The following is a 21,825-nucleotide window of genomic DNA, read 5'->3' as shown; positions in this document are numbered from 1 at the left end:
TAAAAGATGCATATTTTTATCTTTAGTGTATACAGTTCTTTGAGACACAAGACATATAAATGTGTATGTGTATGACTTGCTGCCTCCGTGGTTGTCTTGAGATGAGTAATCTGTTTCCAGGCCATGCTGAGATGCCAAGCAGTGTGACTGTGACATGCGTTATTTTAACAGCCTCACAGACTGAAGAGTCGGGTGGCCACTGACCTGGCACTGTCCCTGCCGCTCCACACACACTCGGTGGTGACCGGCTGCCCTGGGGGTGGTGGTGTGGCAAGTGTTTGCCAGGCTAGTGTTGCTGTTCAACACCTTCCTTCCCGTCTTACACTGTCCACTTTTAAGCGTTGGTAGCAGTGTACTTTCTACGAGTTTTTAAGGTGGGAAACTAGAAAATACTCACTTTGTAATTAAATCTGGATTAGTAAAAATAGGAATGAAATCTAAAATGACCCCGTCTTTTTTTTTTTTTTTTTTGATACAGAGTCTCGCTCTGTTGCCCAGGCTAGAGTGCAGAGGCGCGATCTCGGCTCACTGCAAGCTCCACCTCCCAGGTTCACGCCATTCTTCTGCCTCAGCCTCCTAAGTAGCTGGGACTACAGGCGCCCGCCACCTCGCCCGGCTAATTTTTTTTGTATTTTTAGTAGAGACGGGGTTTCACCATGTTAGCCAGGATGGTCTCGATCTCCTGACCTCGTGATCCGCCCTTCTCGGCCTCCCAAAGTGCTGGGATTACAGGCGTGAGCCACCGTGCCTGGCACTTTTTTTTGTTTTTTGAGTTTTTTTGGAGATTGGTCTCACTCTGCTGCGCAGGCTGAAGCACAGTGGCACAGTCTTAGCTCACTGCAGCCTCCACCTCCTGGGCTTAAGCGATCCTCCTGCGTCAGACTCCCAAGTAGCTGGAAATACAGGCACGTACCACCACACCCTGTAAATTTTAGTATGTTTTTTATAGAGACAGGGTCTCACCATGTTGCCCAGGCTGGTCTCGAACTCCTGGGCTCACATGATCTTCCCGTTGCAACCTCCCAAAGTGCTGGGATTATAGATGCGAGCCACCGTACCTGACCAGCCTCGTCTTTTGCATATACACAGTATGTAAAAGTGTAAAGTTTCCTGGCAGAGTTCATTTCTACAACAGCTACCCGTATGGGAAGAGGGGTTCTCACCTTGGGTGTGTGAGTTGCTGAGCAGGTGAACACAGCCCTCTCAACACGTGCTGGAGGGTGCCAGTGAACACGCAGGCAGGGCTCTGAACCTGCATTGCTAAGGGCAGCCAAGGGATTCTGGGAGTCCATCAGAGGCCGGCCTTTGAGAAATGTGTTCAGTAACAGAAAAGGCTCCAGACTTGGAAACTGTCAAAGGGTGGCCCAGGTTCCTGCTTCAGGATGACTCCAGAAAAATGGTGAGACCTGGGCCTGCAGTTTTGCTGCCTCGTTCTATGATACAGTTTATCTTGAATTTCAAAAGTTAATACTCTTAAGAATTGAAACAGCTGTCCTTTGCAGTCCGTATCTTGTTGCTCACTTTCTGTTAACTTGTGTGGGCTGCCCTTGAATGGGGAAGGAGTAGGCCGGCTGTGTCCTATTCTGCCACATCTCATTTTGCCGAATTGCTAAAAACGGGAGGCACTTAACACCCAGCTTAGCTGAGCAGAGTCTAGCCTTGTGGAGTGGAGTTATGGCTTGTCTTTCTCTGCAGAGTGGAGTGTGGGATTTGGGGCAGAGCCGTGTGGGGCCAAGCAAGGTGGAAGTCCTGCTTCTTCAGGCCGGGAAAGTGGGGACAAGGTTTGTTTTCCATTTTGCTAAAGGCTATCAATCTGTATTCTCTCTTTTGCAGAACCGTGGGTACCGATGGATGTGGCCGAGAGCCCTGAACGGGATCCTCGCTCTCCAGAGGATGAAGAGCAGCCACAGGGGCTCTCGGACGATGACATTCTGAGGGACAGCGGGTCCGATCAGGATTTGGACGGGGCGGGGGTGAGGGCTTCTGATCTGGAGGATGAGGAGAGTGCAGCCAGGGGGCTGAGCCAGGAGGAGGAAGATAACCACTCCGACGAGGACCGGGCGAGTGAGCCTAAATCCCAAGAGCAGGACTCGGAGGTGAATGAGCTGAGCCGGGGCCCAACCAGCCCCCCCTGCGAGGAGGAGGGGGACGACGGGGAGGAAGACAGGACAAGCGACCTTAGGGACGAGGCCTCCTCAGTCACCAGGGAGCTGGACGAGCATGAGCTAGACTACGACGAGGAGGTCCCCGAGGAGCCGGCTCCCGCCGTCCAGGAGGACGAGGCCGAGAAAGCGGGGGCTGAGGATGAGGAGGAGAAGGGCGAAGGCGCTCCAAGGGAGGAGGAGGGGAAGGCTGGTGTTCAGAGTGTGGGAGAAAAGGAATCCCCAGAGGCTGCCAAGGAGAAAAAGAAGGAGGACGATGATGGAGAGATCGATGACGGGGAAATAGACGTGAGTATGATGGGGCAGAGCGTCGCAGGGCGTCCTCCCCAATTCCTGACACAGGCCGGTGCCGGGAAGGAGAGACTCTGTGTGGGACTGACTTAGTGATTTTGTTACTTGGGATGGTGCAGGAGAATGAGAGGCTTGTTTTGGGGTCACTCCCATAGTGATTGGAAAGGAAGAATGAAAATCGAGAGAGAATTGGAAATCAAGAATGAAAATAGGCAGCTCCAGAAGCTGCCAGCAGGGTTTCCATGGCCCTCGGCCAGCCAGCTGGTGGGATTGTTTGGGTTGTAGTAAAAGACCTAGCACCCAGTTTTTTTAGGTTCTAGGAGTGAAGGGATAATGTCTTCCCTTGTCCTCGCCATCTTCAAGTGATGCTCGAGTTAGCACTCAACCAGAAACCGTGTGGGTTTCCACTCTTGTCAGGTTTTTGGAGTGAAAAGAATGAGGAAAGTTTCCATCTGGTTTTGGATGTTCTTCTAGGCATTCTTACACTGGCCCTAGAGCCTGACCTCTGGAGAGGGCACCAGCTGGGCCAGGCCTCTTTGGAGGTATCCCTCAAAAGACCATGGTGGGCACCTCAACTTCTGACAAAGTCAGCACACTTTTTTGTATGTTAAATTAATGTGGCCTTCAGGTTGAGGGGAAGGTAGTACTATCTGTGATCCTAGATCTGGGTAGGTGGGGTTTTCTTGGCAGTTGATGCCATTGGAAAAATTATGAGTGTTTCTGGAGAAACAGCCCAAAGTCCTCCTGAGTGATACTTTCCAGAGCTATTGAACTCAAAGGAGCTGAGCAAGGGACAGAGCAGTTGAACTGAATTGGGTTGTGTTGTTGGTGTTGTTTTTGAAGGATCCCAGGGAAGGGGGTTCTGCTTATTGGGAGTCATTACAGTGAAAAGGTGTCTGCAGAGAGTGTCTCTCTGATCTCATGGTCTGGGTTGAGGCAGGTAAAGGTTGCCAGTTAGATGTGTAACCACCAGTTTGCCTTGAGTGCAATGCTCCTTTTCTTTTTTTTTTTTTGTGACAGAGTCTACTCTGTAACCCAGGCTGGAGTGCAGTGACGCCATCTCAGCTCAGTATACCGTCTGCCTCCGAGGTTCAGGCAATTATCCTGCCTCACTCTGCTGAGTAGCTGGGATTGCAGGCACCTGCCACCACTGGCTAACTTTTGTATTTTTGGTAGAGATGGGGTGTCGCCATGTTGGCTAGGCTTGTTTCAAACTCCTGACCTCAGGTGATCCGGCCGTCCCAGCCTCCCACAGTGCTGGGGTCACAGGTGTGAGGCACCACGCCCGGCAAGTGCCATGCTTCTCCAGTAGCATGTTGGTGTGCGTGCTCTCAGTCCACGTTTGGATGTGACTTTTTGGCCATAGCTGATAGCTGTGACAGTGCTCAGTAATTTATAGGGTTTGAAGTATTGCTCATCTAACTTTATGGGATGCGTGTGTGCCTACAAGCTTAGAGTTTAGATGTTTCATTTTTGCACAACTAAGTGTAGAAGGTGGTCTACTCAGCTAGTGCTTTTTTTTTTTTTTTTTTCCAAGAGGAGAGCTACCCCAGGGCTGGCAGAGGGAAAGGAGACACAGTGAGATTCAAGTTCATCAATTTGGGTAGACTGGTTGGGTTGAGGATGCCCATGAGTTTGAGTTTTTGGTGTCCTGGGGTAATAGCCCTGTCTGCGCACCACCACTGGGAGTGCAGCAGGCCCTGCACCCAGGGCTCTGGCATGCTCCAATTCCTCTTAAGAGGACTGGCTGTGGACCCTTAAGTCTTGGGGGAGATTCATCAGACAGGTCAAGGGTCCCCGTAGTGGTCCTGAAACGCCATGTCTGCGGGGCATACTGTGACTTTTCAATGGTGCACCATGTGTGCGGGCAGTGCGGTAGATGGGCTGAGCCCAGCTGGCCTAGAGAAGGGCCCTGGCTGCCAAGGGCCTGGATGTGCTGGTTTTCCCTAGACACAGCGCATGGAAGAAAAACGCCGTTTGCCATTTTTGCCCACCTAGACCCTGCCTGCCCTGCTTGGCAGCATCTTGTGAGGGGACCCACAGTTGAAAACGGGGTGCTGCTGCGGAAACCCCAGCACAGCTCCCTCAGCAACCGGAGAGGCAGGTTTCTTCCCACAGCACAGACTGCCTCCAGGGCCCCGCATTCCCCACAGGTCTGTGCTCCTGGACACCAGCACAAGTGGACCTTGCTGTGCCACATGCTGAGCGTGACTGGGCAGAGCAGCGTGCGCTCCTGCTGTGGGGGCAGCAGGCCTCTAACCAACACGGGCAGTGCTGCGAATGCTGGTTCAGCCCCCGTGAGAGCACATTTGGCTTCAGGCCCCTGGGTTGCTTGCCCCAGGGGCTCCTGTAGCCTCCTCTTGTTCCCACGCCCAGTGGTGTCTCAGGCTCCTCCATCCTTTGTGTGTCAACCTCAGCATTTGAGTAGGCTGTTTCTCTGTTGCCCCTGCCTGTCCTTCGTGGCACAGGTTCATGTGTGCGCGCGTGTGTGTGTGTGTATCTACCTGCTGCTTCCCCTACTCCCAAGAACATGTTTCCTAAGACTGGGGGCTACCTGGCTAGTTCGTCTCCCTGGGGCCTGGCACACAGTTAGCAGCTAGTCAGTGGAGGAATCCCACTTGCCCAGGGCACATTGAAGGTGAGAGCCTTTGTAATGTGAAGTGGCAGTGAGTGGAAAGTCACTCTCAGGAGCCCGTCACAGATGGAAGGGAGTTCACGTGAGCAGCATCAGCCTCCCCTCTGCGGGAAGGACCCAGCAGAGGTACGCGCCACGCCATCCTGTGCATGAAGAGCTGCCACTCCGGCGCCTTCCAGCTTTTTCCTCCTCTTGGGCCCAGTTCCAAGCCTGTCGTCCACTCTTGTATCTCTGTTGCATCTCCACCAAGCACACCTCCTGTGCCTGCCTCTCTTTCTCGGAGGCCCTGCTGCATTCCTGCACCGCGTCCTCCTCCCTTCCCTATCTCTGGCTGCGTTTCTCTGATGGACTGGGAGCCCTGGGGTGCACTGTCGGCTTCCCACCAGGCCTTTGGCTAAGTCCCCTTTCCTTTCAGTCCCTGGAAAGCAGCCTCTGTGTGTGGTGGAAAGTGTCCTTTCTAGAAGGCATTTTTCTCGTTGCCTTCAAGCAGAGCCCTGGTGTCAGGTCAACTACCCGGATGTTTCTCTGTGGAAGAGGTGTGCTCTTTGGCCTGTACGTTCGCAAATGGATGTTTCGGAGGCCTTATAGCATTCCAGATCCCAGCAGGATCTTACTGGCCCAGTTGGGAGAGGGGCTGCTCCGCCCAGAGGCTCTCGTGGCCTGCCCCTTGGCACCCTGGTTTACTGGATGCCAGGAACAACTGAGTGGCAAAGTCTAGAGAGCCATTTGATTTAGCATTCTCTTCTTTTTTTTCTTAATTTTGTAATTTAATTTTTATTGCTTTTAATTTAAAAAATAGAGATGGGATCTCACTATGTTGCCCAGGCTGGTCTTGAACTCTTGACCTCAAGTGATCCGCCCACTTGGGCCTCCCAAAGTGCCAAGCCACTGCCCTGGCCTGATTTATCATTCTTTTTCAGAAGCGATTTCTCTTCTCTTGGCACATGTCCCTTTTAGATTTTGGGTCACTGGTACAGGTGAACTGATTCTGGGGTACACTTTCCTTGATTGGGACATCAATTTGTACAATAAGCCCTTGAAATTCATTGTCTAAACCACATAGCTTGCACCTAAGGCCTTGAATCTATGTTTGGTGTGCTGCCAGAACACCCTCAGATACAAGTATCTTCTAGAAGTGCCACTGGCCCACGTGGTGGGGAGGAAAGTTTCTAGGACCAGCTGTTTGCAGCACTTGGCTCATTGGTGGTGTGGGTGAGGGTGTCCCTGACGCCAGCTTACCTTCAGTCACTGATCTCTTACCTATTCAGGAAGCGGCATGGAAGACAGCCGTGTGCAGCAGGCCTTGTGTTTCTGCTCCTGCCATCCCCCTGAAGAGTGTGTGGAGCCCACCCTGACACACTTACGCCATGTGGCAGCCTCTCTTTTCTTTCTGCTACACGTCTAGTCCCTCCCCAGAACCACCTTTCCTGCTGGGAGATGACAAGGTCCTTCCAGCCTGGGGGGCTCTCATTTGCCGTTACAGTTTAGAGGCCTGGCCTGGGTCTGTCCACCTGCTCTTGTGCTCACTGTGTGCTCTGTGTTTATACCTGACTTATCATTTGGTTAGCAAATGTTCCGTCACCTGGAGCACACTGGCCCTTGGAAAGGGTAGGGTGCCCATTTTATTCCATTCTCCTCTTATTGAGGACCCCCTACATTTGTAGGGTGGCCTCCCAGCCAGCCAGCAGCACAGTGGACCGCGTCCCGAGTGGTGGGCCACACGACTCCTGTCATCATTGGTAGCTCTCAGTCCACCTTTTGGAGCATTTGCTGTGCACATGGTCTTTAGTATTTTATCCTGTTCAAATAATCCACCTTTCCTTTTTTTTTTTTTTTTTTCTGAGACAGAGTCTTGCTCTGTTGCCCAGGCTAGAGTGCACTGGTGCAATCTTGGCTCACTGCAACCTCCGCCTCCCGGGTTCAAGTAATTCACCTGCCTCAGCCTCACAAGTAGCTGGGATCACAGGCACCTGCCACCGCGCCTAGCTGATTTTTGTATTTTTTTTTTTTTTTTTTTGAGACGGAGTCTCGCTCTGTCACCCAGGCTGGAGTGCTGTGGCCGGATCTCAGCTCACTGCAAGCTCCGCCTCCTGGGTTCACACCATTCTCCTGCCTCAGCCTCCCGGGTAGCTGGGACTACAGGCGCCGCCACCTCGCCCGGCTAGTTTTTTGTAGTTTTTAGTAGAGACAGGGTTTCACCGTGTTAGCCAGGATGGTCTCAATCTCCTGACCTCGTGATCCGCCCGTCTTGGCCTCCCAAAGTGCTGGGATTACAGGATTGAGCCACCGCGCCCGGCCTTGATTTTTGTATTTTTAGTAGAGACAGGGTTTCACCGTCTTGGCCAGGCTGGTCTTGACGTCCTGCCCTTGTGATCCACCTGCCTTTTATGTCTGGATCATGAGCTTTTCTGCAGAAGAGCTGCTCCAGCGAGCCTCATGGCTGTGGGTTTCCACTCCAAGTGGGGTTCTCTTCTGTGTCACTGATAAGGTGCCAAGCGCACCCATTCTGTTGCCAAAGCCCAGGAAGCAGCGGCCTGTACCACACTTGGGACAAGGGCCCTGTAGCATCAGTAGTAGGCTCAGAGGCCTTCTGTGCCTCTTAGTGTGGTTAGTGTTCTGCATAGAAACGTGAAAACGCGCAGGCCACCGTTCTTACAGTGCTGAGGCCTCAGAAGCTCTGAGAACTGAAACCTTTTCCTCACCTGGTAGCAGACCTGGCCCAAGCTGACATGAGGCTGCTCATAGCTTCGTGCCTCCCCTCTTGTGGGAGGGGTCCCGAGACTTCTGCACGGAATTGCTGTGTACCTCCCAGGCTACCGTTTCAGACCCAGAAATATTAGCCAGAGTATTTCTGAATTCTCAGAAGACACCTGACCCCACAGGTTTCAGATAAGGAATGATAGACCTGTATTTTCACCCCCATTCTACAGACGAGACGCCCAAGGATTCAGGAGGTTATAGTTGGCCTGAGTGGCCGTGCCAGGTTGTGCCCGGGGCCCGCTGCTCGGCTTCCTCTGGCACAGCAGCTCCACGCAGTGGCCCCCTTTCCTTATCTGCCTTTGTACAGAAGCTCCAGTGTGAAATAACTGTTTTCTTGTTGTGTAAGTAATACATGTTCACAGGGTTCTTTTCTTTCTATCTAAGAAAGGAAAAGAAAAGGCTGCACAAAGAAGAAAGCAAAAATCACCTGTGTCATTGCTCCAAGTTAATCCTGTTGAGCACATTAGCAGTGAGGTGTTTCCTTTGAAATGGAGGACTCATGCGCACTTGCAGAGCGCTTGCTGCTCATGCTTTCAGCACGGTGTGTGTGGCCTCTCGGTGCAGCATTTTCCTTCAGCCCACAGCAGCCTGCTCTGGGGCACCTGCCCCATTGTGTAGAGGGGAATGCGAGCTTTGCAGATCAGGTGACCTGTCCACACTCACAGTCACAACAGCCTGGACCTAGGATTTGAATCTGGGCCTTCTCCCCCACTGCATGTAAATTTTATAAAGGCTTTTAAAATTGGAGTAGCCTGGTGTCCTTTGTCCACATGTGTATTTTCCCCTGCGGTGAGGAAGCACCAGCAGGAGTGTGCCAATGTGGAGACCCAACCTCAGATGGGTGCACTGAGGCCTGTGTGCCTCCTTACTCTCACCCTCAGCGTCCACGTCAGCTTGGCCTGTCCCAGGTGGTATGTGCTGAAAGCCCCACGGGCACCATCCATTTTTAAGCCAGTTTGCAGCTAGCTGGTCCACTCAGGCCCCTTCTTGTCCTCTGCTTCCTACTTTCTGTGGCTCGGGTCACATGAGCAGAAGGCCATCAGCATGAGGCTGATGGCCTGCATGCCACACACTCAGTGTGACAGTCTCAGATAACTTAAGCTCTGGGTCCCTGTCTTGAGTTTTTTTTGCATGGTACTTATAACTTGTTTTAATTATCCATTATTTAGTGATTTCTTTATTTATTTTGGGAGGTTGAGTATTTTGTTATTTACACATGTAGAGTAAGAATAAAATTTGGGCACAGAGGCCAGATGCGTTGGCTCACACCTTTAATCCCAGCAGTTTGGGAGGCCAAGGTGGGCAGATCACCTGACATCAGGAGTTCAAGACCAGCCTGGCCAACGTGGCAAAACCCAGTCTCTACTAAAAATAACAAAAATAGCCAGGCATGATGTCGGGCACCTGTAATCCCAGCTACTCAGGAGGCTGAGGCAGGAGAATCACTTGAACCTGGGAGGTAGATGTTGCAGTGAGCCGAGATCATGCCACCGCACTGCACTCCAGCCTGGGTGACAGAGCAGGACTCTGTCTCCAAAAAAAAAAAAAAAAAAAAGCATGGTAATCATCCATTAATTAAAAGACCATTGTGTTAATGGTGGTTAGTTGAAAATTCACAATATTATATTGCTGAGTGATTGATGGATTATTTTTGTTTGTTTAAATAAAAGAGGGGCCATAAGCCCAGCACACCAGTATGTACAGCCCCCTGGTTCTTGCAGGTGTAGAGGCTGGATGACTGGGGTCAGTGTGTAGACGCTAGTCTGTGTTCCTTGGGTTGAAATGATGTCTTGCGCCTTCACTATGCAACTGTAGTCTGTTTCCTGATCACTTGTAGTAGCTACAGGGTCCTTCCTCCAATCTTAAGGTGGTTACATTGTTCTCCTTTTTTGCTTCTGTGAATGCTAATGGTTACATCTTTGCAGAAACAGTGCTACATCTGGTCTAGTTTGTTTGCTATTCATCCTGATGCAGGAAAGCCCTTCTCACCACCTCTTGACTCCTGCACACTCACTTCCAAGTGAGGCGGGAAGATTGGAATGGATTTGAACTTTCCAAACGAGTTTTGTTTTTCTCATGAGAACAAAGAATGTGTTCTCAACTTAGATTTGATCTTATGTAGAATACCATGTTAAGATTTCAAGGCAGTGCTCATTACTGTAAGAATAGTAGTAAAAAGAAGACACAGGCTGGGCGCGGTGGCTCAAGCCTGTAATCCCAGCAGTTTGGGAGGCCTAGACGGGCTGATCACGAGGTCAGGAGATCGAGACCATCCTCGCTAACACAGTGAAACCCCGTCTCTACTAAAATATACAAAAAACTAGCCGGGCAAGGTGGCAGGCGCCTATAGTCCCAGCTACTCAGGAGGCTGAGGCAGGAGAATGGCGTAAACCCGGGAGGCGGAGCTTGCAGTGGGCCGAGATCCGGCCACTGCACTCCAGCCTGGGTGACAGAGCGAGACTCCGTCTCAAAAAAAAAAAAAAAAAAAAAAGACACAACACAAACTAAAAGACCGCAGAAGAGAGACATCCTGACACTTGGCATAAATTAAACATGCCTTCTCTGATCATTTCTTTTTTTAAATTGGTATTTGATCATTTCTTTAAAAAATGATTCTCCTGGATCACTTAAGGGATATAACCCTCAGGAATCTGTTCTTTTCCTTATAAAATGCTTTTTAATAACCAAGTATCTTTGAGCCAAAAAATGTTGCAAATATTTCAGCTGTAAAAGTTTGAGTTATCATAAATCCAGGGCTTGGTTTCAGCATTTTTTCATTCAACAGATAATTATGGACTGTTTACTGTGAGCCAGGTGCTGCCTGGACCCAGCAACTTGGTGGTGGGCCTGCCCTGGTGGGGCACAGGGTTCAGCCAGGCGAGTGGTGGTGTCGTCAACAAAAGGATGCTCAGGTGTGGCTGCAACACCTGCAGGGCCTGGGGCTGCGAGGACCTGTCGTGGGGGGGAGCTCAGGGAAGACCACCCCAAGGAAGGGGGCTCAAGCTTCTGTCTGAAAGTGAGTTAAATAGTCAGGAAAAGGAGAGGGAAGAACACGGTCAGACCTGGAATTGGAAAAGGGTGCTTCGCACTGTGAAGCAAGACTGGAGGAGTTGAGGAGGGAATGAGAGAAGCCCGTTAGAAAGTGGTTTTTACCAGGCTGGGTGCGATGGGCAGGGGTGCAGAGTGCAGGAGACGGGGAGGGGATCAAGGGGCGCCACATGGGACCAGGGAGATTGGTTACGCTAGGGCTGGCTGAAAGAGGCCTGGGTCGGGGTGATGAGTACTTCCATCCTGGATGGTCCTGTGTCAGGGATTTCAGGTGGGCAGCTGGTACCCATGTGGGCTGGGGTGGTGTCAGGAGGGGTCTCAGCTGCACATCTATGGAAACAGGCCCTGGGACAGTAGGTGGCTTGGGGAGAGCACCAAGCAAGGGTCAGGTTTGGCTGTGTATCCGAGTCCCTGCGGGTGAGGCCCAGCTTAGAGCTCCTGGGGTGTTCTAAGACTTGACAGCCAGGGTGAGGAGCTGGCTGAGGATGAGCCTCCAGGCGGGCCACCCCTGGCTGCCGGCATCACTGTCCCGAGGCACCCAACTCCTCCCCTCCCCAAGAATTGTAAGAGGAAGTTTGTGTTTAAGGGACATAAAATATTTTGTTCTCCAAATTTTATTTAAATGTTAAAAGTTTTAAAACCCCGAAGTGTTACTATTTCCTGCCCAGAGTTGATAGTTCAGAGAAATGTCGTAGAGCGCACTCTGTAAAGTGCCCTGTGTGCTGCACAGTGTTTCTCCCTGGCATTGCAGCAGGACGCTTGGAGCTGCTGGGCACGCTCTGATCATCCCTGCTATGCAGATCTGGGACCTAAGATTTGGAAAATTGACGTGATTTCAATTCCTGTCACAATACCCAGGTCCCACAGCCAGCTTCCTGCCCCTTCTGGTTTGGAGAAAGCAGTGCTGAGTGATAGACGCCTCCCCCACGTTCAGACGGTATTCTCTGTTTCAGGATGATGACCTGGAAGAAGGTGAAGTGAAGGACCCCAGTGACAGGAAGGTGAGACCTCGTCCCACCTGCCGGTTCTTCATGAAAGGTAACTGTCTGCGTGTGGGGCCTTCTCGCAGTCAGCTGGGGCCCCAGCTTCTGGGGCTGTGGTGCTGGCTCCCCTTGGCAGGCCCTGCGCTGCTCAAGGCAGTTCTCTGGGCAAGACTGGCTAGGTGGTGGTGGTGGTGGTGGCAGTGGCAATATTGATGGTAAACCATAGGCCCTTGTATTGGTGCTTTCATCAGTTTAATGACTGCCTTGGTGGGAGCAGCCTGGTCATTCTCATTCTCACACTGGTGGCCCCAGACCCTTCCGATCGCAGCAGACCCGTAACTATAATGCAGATGGCATCCGTCATTTTTCAAAGTGGTCCTTTTCATAAGGCCGAATGTTCTAGACACCAGAATTAGCATTTTCCCCACCTCTGTAGAGATGGCCCCTTTTCCTGTAAGATGTGTCAGAAGCGTTTGTTCGTGTGGAATGGATTTCGAAATGGCCAGAGATGGCCGCTGAAGGCAGCAGGGCTCTCTCCTGTAGAAGTAATGGTGTGAGTTCAGGAGCTGCAGCAGGGGGCAGTGTAAGAAAATCTTGTCAGAAAAATCTGGGCTAACCCATTTTAAAATGTGGCGGAACTCTTTAGCCTGATGATGTTAAGGCTTTTTGTTTCGCTGCTTAATGTCTTGGGGGATTCGGAAATGGAAATGAGAATTTCCAGCTTTAAGGGTATCTGATGTGCAGCAGTAGTTTAGGTGTGTTTCTTGTAATTGAGCGTTCCCCTTGGAGAGGTGGGAAGACGTTTTTCTCTCTCTCAATTTTGCTGTAAGCCCGTAGATGACTTTGTCACTGCCAGCCTGTGTGTGCCGTCTAAAGCTCACAAGAGCTTCCTGTACTTCTTTTCCAGATGTTGTGACACCATTATCCACTCTTCTTCCACCAATATCCAATTCCATACCATTCAGAGGCCAGGTTAAAGGTACAAAATACGCTATATTCACTCTCTTCAGTACCTTAAAGTCCCCCTACTCCAGAGGCCAGACTTCCTTCTCCTGGATCCAGAACACAGCTGTGAAGCCAGAAGGAAAGGGGGTCTTTGAGGGGCAGAGAGCTGTTCGCAACCTCCTTAGAGGCACGTGAGCCAATCGAGCATCGGGGACAGACAGGACACACCCTTGAGGTGTGGCAGAGTCCCATCATTCAGAGGCAGGCTGTGCTCTTAGAGCAGCCGTGAACGCCCCTGTCCAAGAGATGACCTGATGATGTGGGGCTCATGGGAACCCCGGGTCAGGCTCGCTCCTGTGGGTGTGGGCTTGCTTGGTTTTGCCAAGCAAAAACAGTTGACTCGCCCAAGTCACACGTGCACGTGAGGGGCCCCCACTGGGGAGAGCCTGTGTGGGCAGTAGACTTAGAGCCATAGATTGTCACAGACACTGCTAAGAATACAGAGAAATGTACAGTACATTTTGGAAGATAAACTTAGAATTTTTTAAAAGCTTTGGTATTTGCAGTGTCGGTATTTCAGAAAATTTAAATTTAAGCAGACGACCTCTTTTTTATAATAGTGTGGGAATTAATGACATCAGTGTCACAAATTTCTGTATGAAAGTGATGGAGAAAAATCTGTACACATGTATGTGTACACATTTGCAGTCATTTTGAATCAGCACCCATCACAGTGCAGTGCTCTGGTCTCTGGGTGGCAGTGTGACTCAGAAGCTTGGCCAGCCAGTCAGCATTGGCCTTACGGTTCCAACAGCAGGAGGCTGCAGCATCCACCAGGGCAGGGAGACTCTGGACCAGGAGCTCGGGGCTCACTGCTGAGCTAGTTCCAGAATTTGACAACAGAAGCACAAAACAGATGAAGAAAGATCGTTACTGGGACTCTTCATTCCCTTCACTGGGAGATGCCTGGATGGACACAGACAGGATCCTGTCTCCCTGCACATCACGTGGGTTGGTCAGAATTGGAAGGTGGTGCCCCCAAAGTTAGACTAAGTACTGAGTTTGGGTTTCAGTGAGTGAGACCATGTGGAAGGTTTCTACAGTCAGGAAATCAGTTTGAGACCAGCCTGGGCAACATAGTGAGACCTTGTCTCTACAAAAAACGAAAAATTAGCAGGGCCTGGTGGCACGTACATGTAGTCCCAGCTACGTGGGGAGTGGCGGGTGGGTGCTGAGCGGGGCAGGTCACTTGAGCCTGGGAGGTTGAGGCTGCAGTTGCGCCATGATTGTGCCACTGTTCTCCAGGCTGGGCAACAGTGAGACTGTCTCTTAAAAAAAAAAAAAGAAAGCAGAAGCTAGGTAAGGCAGCATGTTTGCGGCTTAATCAGGCATTATCAATAACTCATTTCAGAAGTATTTTTGTTCTGTAGAGTGAGGTGATACAATACAGAGGAAGTGGCTGATTCTTACCGTTTTCTAGATCATGTCTGCTGCTGCTGCTTTGTTGTGAGAAACTTGGACTTAAATGTTTCTGCCTACCTGCAGTTTTTATGAAATTGAAATTCATCAGTTTATGATCCCTCCAATAACAACAAGTTATTTTAAAAACAAAATGAAGTTTGTGGTGTTGGCAAGGATATGGAGATGACGGAGCCCTCATTCACTGCGGGTGAGAGGGTAAAACGGTGCAGCTGCTTCAGAAGATAGTTCCTCAGAAGCTGCTGGCTACTCACTGTGTGACCCAGCAGTTCAACTCCAGGTATGCATCCAAGAGAAACGGACACGTGCATTTATGTGAAAGCTTGTGCGCAAATGTTCACAGCAGCATGACATGCAGTAACCAAAAAGAGACAATCCAGGTACCCGACAACTGAGGAATGGATGAACAAGTGTGGCCTGTCCATGCAGTGGAATGCTGCTTGGCCGTAAAGGGAATGAAGCACTGGCTCACGCCACAATGTGGACAAACCTTGAAGACGTGCTGAGTGACAAAAGGGAGCACAGAAGGCCACAGGTCCACAGAGACAGAAAGCAGATTGTGACTCACGCCACAGTGTGGACAAGCTGTGAAGACATATGCTGAGTGACAGAAGGGAGCATAGGAGCCAACAGATCCACAGAGACAGAAAGCAGATTGATTCATCATTGCCTGGGCTAGGTGTGGAGAGTAATAGCTAGTGAGTACAGGATTTCCTCTTTAGAGTGATGGAATGTTCTAGAACTAGCTAGTGGTGATGCTTACACAACTTTGTGAATATACAGCAAACCAGTGAATCGTACATGTTAACTGGGAGTATTTTATGTTATATGAATTGTATCAAAATTAGAAAATTCTTTTCTTAGAAAAAAGTTGGTGGCTGGGTGTGGTAGCTCATACCTGTAATCCTAGCACTTTGGGAAGCTGAGTTGGGAAGATCACTGGAGCCCAGGAGTTCGAGACCAGCCTGGGCAACATAACAAGAGCCCATCTTTCTTTTTTAAATTATTTGTAAAGACGGGGTCTCAGTCAGTATATTGCCCAGGCTGGTCTCAAATACTAGGCTCAAGCAGTCCTTCCACCTCAGCCTCCCAAGGTATGGGGACGACAGGCATGAGCCACTACCCCGGCCTCTCTTAGCTTTATCTCTGTGACACGTTGTGATATAATCGCTTAGTGGACACGTTGAGATTTGTGACCAGTTGGCAACAGAATGCACTGGGAACACAACCTGCTCACATTTTAGAGATCAGGGCTTTGTTTGCACCTGCCCAGCTCCACGGCACCTACACAGCAACTGGAGCTGTACTTCTTCATGGGCTGTTTTTACCTCTCATGTGCCTGGGTTGGATCATTGGGCACAAAGTTGTGTCCACAGAGGAGTAAGTAGCACCTTCTTTAAACTGTGTCCCACTTTGGGTTTCTTTCTTTATTTCTTTCTCTTTTTTTTGAGACGGAGTCTCACTCTGTCACCCAGGCTGGAGCTGGAGTGCAATGGTGGGATCTCGGCTCATTGGAACCTCCACCTCCAGGGTTCAGACGATTCTCTCGTCTCAGCCTGCCAAATAGCTGCGATTACAGGCATCTGCCACCACCCCCAACCAATTTTTGTATTTTTAGCAGACATGGGGTTTCATCATGTTGGGCTAGGCTGGTCTTGAACTTCAACCCTGACCTCAGGTGATCCCCTCGCCTCAGCCTCTGAAAGTGCTGGGATTGCAGGTGTGAGCCGCCGCACCCGGCCCCTACTTTGGGTTTCTGATTTATCCCTCAGTGAACAAGCATCTCAGTCCATTTTTTGGGTCTGATCTCCTTGGCTCTGCTCCTCCCAGTTTTTTTTTAAATTGTGGTGGAATACCTTTTTTTGTTGTTTTTTTTTTTTGAGACGGAATCTCGCTCTGTCGCAGGCTGGAGTGCAGTGGCGCCATCTCGGCTCACTGCAACCTCCACCTCCAGGGTTCAAGTGATTCTCCTGCCTCAGCCTCCTGAGTAGTTGGGACTGCAGGCACCTGCCACCACGCCAGCTAATTTTTTTGTAGTTTTGATGAAGATGGGGTTTCACCGTGTTAGCCAGGATGGTCTCAATCTTCTGACCTTGTGATCCACCTGCCTCAGCCTCCCAAAGTGCTGGGATTACAGGTGTGAGCCACCACACCTGGCTGGAATACCATTTTTTAAGTGTACAGTTCAGTGTTAATACATTCATGTTGCTGTGTCATAACCATCACCACCATCCATCTCCAGGACTTTTTCAGCTTACAGAACTCAAACTCTGTACCTGTGAAACGACTTCTCATTCCTCCTCCCAGCCTCCCAGCACCTGCCGTGGTGTTGTCTCTGAATGCTGACTAAGTACCACGTACAAGTGGAATCATACAGTATTTGTCCTTTTGTGACTGGTTTATTTTACTTAGCATAATGTCCTCAAGGTTCATCTGTCATCAGGATTTTTTTTCTTTTTTTGGACAGGATCTCACTGTCACTCAGGCTGGAGTACAGTGACATGATCATGGCTCGCTGCAGCCTTGACTTCCTGGGCTCAAGCTGTCCTCCTGCCTCAGCTTTCCACGTGACTGGGACTACAGGCATGCCACTTTGCCCAGCTAACTTTATTATTTGTAGAGACAGGGTCCCACTGTGGTATCCAAGCTGATCTTAAACTCCTGGGCTTAAGGAATCCTTCTACCCCTGCCTCCCAAAGTGCTGGGATTAGAGGTGTGAGCCACCATGCCTGGCCTTCTTCCTTTTTAAGATTGAATAATAGGTACAGTGGCTGATGCCTGTAATCACAGCACATTGGGAGGCCGAGGCGGGTGGATCACTCGAGGAGTTGGAGACCAGCCTGCTCAACATGGTGAAACCCTATCTCTACTAAAAATACAAAATTAGCTGGACGTGGTAGAGCACACCTGTAATTCCAGCTGCTCGGGAGGCCAAGGCAGGAGAATCGCTTGAGCCCAGGAGGCGGAGGTTGCAGTGAGCTGAGATCACACCACTGCACTCCAGCCTGGATGTTGGTACGAGACTTGGTTTCACAAAAAAAAAAAAAAAAAACACTGACTACTGTTTTCTCAGTGTGGAGTGGCCGCGTTGGGTGTATCCCTCATCTGTGGATGGACACTTGGGTGGCTTCCACCGCCAGGCAGTTGTGAATAGAGCTGCTGTGAACAGGGGCGTAAAAGTCTCTCTCCAGACCCTGCTTTCAGTTCGTTCGCAAGTAGCCTGGCAGTGGAGTTGCTGACAACGTGGTGGTTGTGTGTTTGATCTTTCAAGGAGCCGCCAGGCTGTTTTCCACAGTGGCTCTGCCGTTTGACTTTCCCACCAGCAGCGTGGAGACTTCCGGTTTCTCCACGTCCTCACCAGTACTCTGTTCTGTTTTTTTGGTGGTAGCCATTCCAGTGGGTAGGAGGTAACATCTTCCTGGCTTTTGATCTGCCTTCCCTGAAGGTTCGTGCCAGGCTGTCTTTTTTCATGTGCTCAGTAGCTCATTTGTCTTGGGTCTGCCTTGAAGAAACGTCTTTTGCTCAGTTTTGAATCCTTGCAAAACTGCGTTTAAAGTGGCAAGTCTGAGTGTTGTCTGTGAATCCCTGGGAGTCCTTGAGACCCTTTCAGGGGACCCTGAGGTCAAAACTATATTTATTTATTTTTATTTTATTTTATTTTACTTTTTTGAGACAGTCTCCCTCTGTTGCCCAGGCTGGAGTGGAGTGGTATGATCTCAGCTCACTGCAACCTCCGCCTCCCGGGTTCAAGTGATTCTCCTGCCTCAACCTCCTGAGTAGCTGGGATTATAGGCACAGGCCACCATGCCTGGCTAATTTTTGTAATTTAGTAGTGACTAAATTTTGTGTTTCAGTTGGTCAGGCTGATCTCGAACTCCTGACCTCAGATGATCCGCCCACGTCGGCCTCCCATGCCACTTTACTTCATGTCTGTGCTGTAGTAGTAAGAATTGTAATTTAATTAAATCTTACACTTGAGTACAGGTGTTTTATTTATTATTATTTATAAGATCTTTTAAAAAAAACTTTATTAAAGTCATATTTATGTGCCATGAAATTGACCCATTTTAAGCATACAGTTCCATGATTTTATAAGTACATCCCTGTGATAAAATTTAATCTATAAATTAGGCACAGTAAGAGATTAACAGCAGTAGCCACTCATAAAATAGAGCAATTGTAATAAAAATGTGAATGTGGTCTCTCAAAAGAGCTCACTTTACTGCACTCAGCCATCTGATGATGTGAGATGAAATGCTCGCGTGATGACACGGAGGCCCTGCCACGTGGCATTGGGCCCCTCGTGACCTGCTGATGCATCAGGAGGAAGGTCATCTGCCCCCAGTGATCCTGGGTCACAGCCACAGTGAGCACAGCACCGCCGTGCTCCCAACGGTTGTTGGTGGCCAAGAGGGATGCTAGATGACTAGTGGGCAGTTAGTGTCGTGGAGAGCGTGGATCTGCTGGACAAAGGGATGATTCGTGTCCCAGGTGGGACAGAGGAGGTCGGCACAAGATTTCATCATGCTGCTTAACACAGAACATCATTTAAAACTTAGGAATTATTTTTGGAATTGTCTATTTAATATTTTCAGACCACAGATAACTGAAATTGTGGAAAGCCAGAAAGCAGAGGAGGGGTCCTACTGCGCATGTCTCTTAGTACTCAGCACGGCGGAGTGGCAGCGCGAGTAGAGCCCCTGCCAGCACTCAAGTCCAGCGGCCTCAAAGGGCAGCACGTGCAAGGCTTGAGCTGCGGCTGACCCTGTGCGCTCTCCGTGGAGCACACATTCATGACAGACTGGCAGACGTGCCAGGGCATGCAGGTCCGGGTCCTGGCAGGAACCAAGTAAGCCCGTGGCTTCGAGGGGAACAACGGACAGTGTTAGCAGTATTAAAATTGAAGCTTTCAGTTGAAAATTGGTTTGTGTGCTCACCACCTTCTCGGTGTGTCAGGACTTTCTCAGGTGACCATTGCTGGATGTCACAGAATCATGCCTTTGTAAAAGACCCATTCAAAGTTCAAGATAGACTAATGGATTTCAGAGAAGCCAAGCTGGGAAAGGGTGATGATAGGATTCAATTGCAGCTCACTGTAAGGAGCCTTCCCGTGCTGAGTGCGGTGTCAGGAAGAAGCTCTCAGCACATCTGAAAAGGCTTTTAGATGCCCCTCCCTTTCTAGCTGAGTCTCTAAGTGGGTCTGTAATGTCCTCTCCTGCTTCAGCCACAGCAGCCCTTCATGGCCGATCGCACACAGATGGGAGGCCAGGGGTTTTCCAGGGTCAGCATTCAAGGGATTCGCAAAAAGGCAAAGAATGCTGCTCCTCTCACCAAGTATTTTAAACTAGTTTCATAAATATTGGTTACTATCTATCGGATACCTTGTTGTTACTCAATAATGAGTTATCTTTAAAGGCCTTTCTCAATTTCTGTTACCATAATACGTGTCAATAGAAATGACCCATGTGAACCAAGGAAACAGTGAATGGATATTTACTGTATTCAAAATCAGAAGAGACATTTAGAGATTTTTCATGTGGGCTGTGCTGGAGCACACGCTGAGCCTCACTTCCTGCCGTCTCTGTGTAGTTTCTGGATTTTCCACGTTTCCTGTCTGTTTCCTGTGTGTTTCCCTGATCCAGTTTGGGTTTGTTGCTGCTGAGCATGCAGGTTCCCTTTCTGTAGTTACATTGTTCAGTGAAAAAAGCGAGGTTCAACACAGAGCATGACATATATTCTCAGGTAAAAGGGGGAATGATTGATGGATGGAGCCCCAGTATATTCATAACTGCCTCTGGCAGTGGCCATGGGGTAGGAGGTCGACTTCACAGTGTACCTTTTAGAGTGGGTGGATATTTTTTATTTACAAGTATTTCATTTTATTATGAAATATTTCATATATGTAAAATAACACAATGTTTACACAGGCATGAAGATTAATAAGATAATAAAATAGCTGGCCGGGCGCAGTGACTCACGCCTGTAATCCCAGCACTTTGGGAGGCCGAGGTAGGCGGATCACCTGAGGTCGCAAGCTCAACACCAGCCTGACCAACATGGAGAAACCTCATCTCTACTAAAAATGCAAAATTACCCAGATGTAGTGGTGCATGCCTGTAATTCCAGCTACTCGGGAGGCTGAGGCAGGAGAATCACTTGAACCTGGGAGGTGGAGGTTGCAGTGAGTTGAGATCATGCCATTGCACTCCAGGCTGGGCAACAAGAACAAAACTCCGTCTCAAAAAAACAAAAACAAACAGTTGCTACTGTGCTGACATTCCAGTTAAGAAAAAGACCATCATCCTGCCTTGAAGCCAGAAATAGTGTTAGACATTTCAGCAGTAAAGGAGCTGCCTCCGCCCCGCTCCCGCGGCCTCTGTCTCTCCTTGTCCTCTCTGGCCTGAGGCCATGTCTTTGTACGCACTATCTGCAGGACTGTCTTTCTACTGTTAGAATCACAATCCACATACATTTTGGGTTTGAAGTCCCAGTTAGAAACAGAAGAGTATACAGTTTGTATACCAGAAGATCTTTATTTTTGCTTCCATTTTCGGATAATTTTTTTTTTAAACAAATTGCTTTTTAAATTATGAAAGTAAGGCTGGGGATGGTGGCTGACACCTGTAATCCCAGCTCTTTGGGAGGCCGAGGTGGGCAGATCACCTGAGGTCAGGAGTTTGAGACCAGCCTGGCTAGCGTGGCAAAACCCCATCTCTACTAAAAATATAAAAATTAGCTGGGCGTGGGGGTATCCACCTGTAATCCCAGCTACTCGGGAGGCTGAGGCAGGAGAATTGCTCGAACCCACGAGGCAGAAGTTGCAATGAGCCTAGATCGCTCCACTGCACTCCAGCCTGGGCAACAGAGCAAGACTCTGTCTCAAAAAAAAAAAAAAAAAAAGGAAATAAAGTAATATGGACTGGCAGAAGTCAAGAAAATTAAATCTAAAGCCCCTTCCCACATTCTCAACAGTTGGGTGTGTTCCTACACAGATAAAAGTTCACATTTTAAAAAGGTGGATGGGACAGCAGTGTTCTTTTTGCCTGACATCTGCTTTAGGTGTGTTCCAGCTAGATGTGCAGGCCAACTGTGCTGCTTTCCAGAGCCATCTTCCCCTTTAGTCTGGCCAGGGGCAGGGCAGTGCTCAGCACCCCCAGGCAGGTGGCCCCTGAGAGCTGAACACTGTCACCCACCAGCGTCTGGTGTCTGGCGGCAGCCCCATGCTCACCTTCTCGGCTTGCTCTTCAGTGCTTGCTGCTTTGTTCTCTTCTGCCTTGTTCCTCTTTTCTCCCCCTGCCAATATCAGTGAGAAAGGATCTTTTTTGACAGCAGGTTCGTAGGTGATGTCCTAAAAATTTTTGTAAATAGAAGAACAATAACATTTAGCCACCACCCAGATATATATTCTAGATGAAAAAGTAGTACAGAGGCCGAGTGCAGTGGCTCATGCCTGTAATCCCAACACTTTGGGAGGCTGAGGCGGGCAGATCACAAGGTCAGGAGTTCAAGACCATCCTGGCCA

The 21,825-nt window shown here is 49.6% G+C and overlaps 1 protein-coding gene across 3 annotated transcripts in view; it reads left to right on the top strand.

Annotated features, from left to right (window-relative positions):
- Positions 1 to 1,837: 1,837 nt before the first annotated feature.
- ZC3H18 (zinc finger CCCH-type containing 18) overlaps positions 1,838 to 21,825 on the top strand; it is a 59,522-nt gene continuing 39,534 nt past the window's right edge. For 2 of the 3 annotated variants that reach the window (XM_011928013.1, XM_011928012.1), the window contains exons 1-3: positions 1,838 to 2,450; positions 11,850 to 11,934; positions 12,787 to 12,858. In XM_011928013.1, the coding sequence (XP_011783403.1) occupies positions 1,848 to 2,450; positions 11,850 to 11,934; positions 12,787 to 12,858 (760 nt within the window). In that variant the 5' untranslated portion in view covers positions 1,838 to 1,847. The remainder of the gene's footprint in view (positions 2,451 to 11,849; positions 11,935 to 12,786; positions 12,859 to 21,825) is intronic. The other variant, XM_011928014.1, reaches the window with a different exon arrangement.

Source organism: Colobus angolensis, unplaced genomic scaffold, assembly GCF_000951035.1.
Source record: "Colobus angolensis palliatus isolate OR3802 unplaced genomic scaffold, Cang.pa_1.0 Scaffold76, whole genome shotgun sequence".
NCBI classification, from domain to species: Eukaryota; Metazoa; Chordata; class Mammalia; order Primates; family Cercopithecidae; genus Colobus; species Colobus angolensis.
Note: the sequence above shows the minus strand (reverse complement) of the source record. Positions and strands in the feature narration are given on the sequence as shown.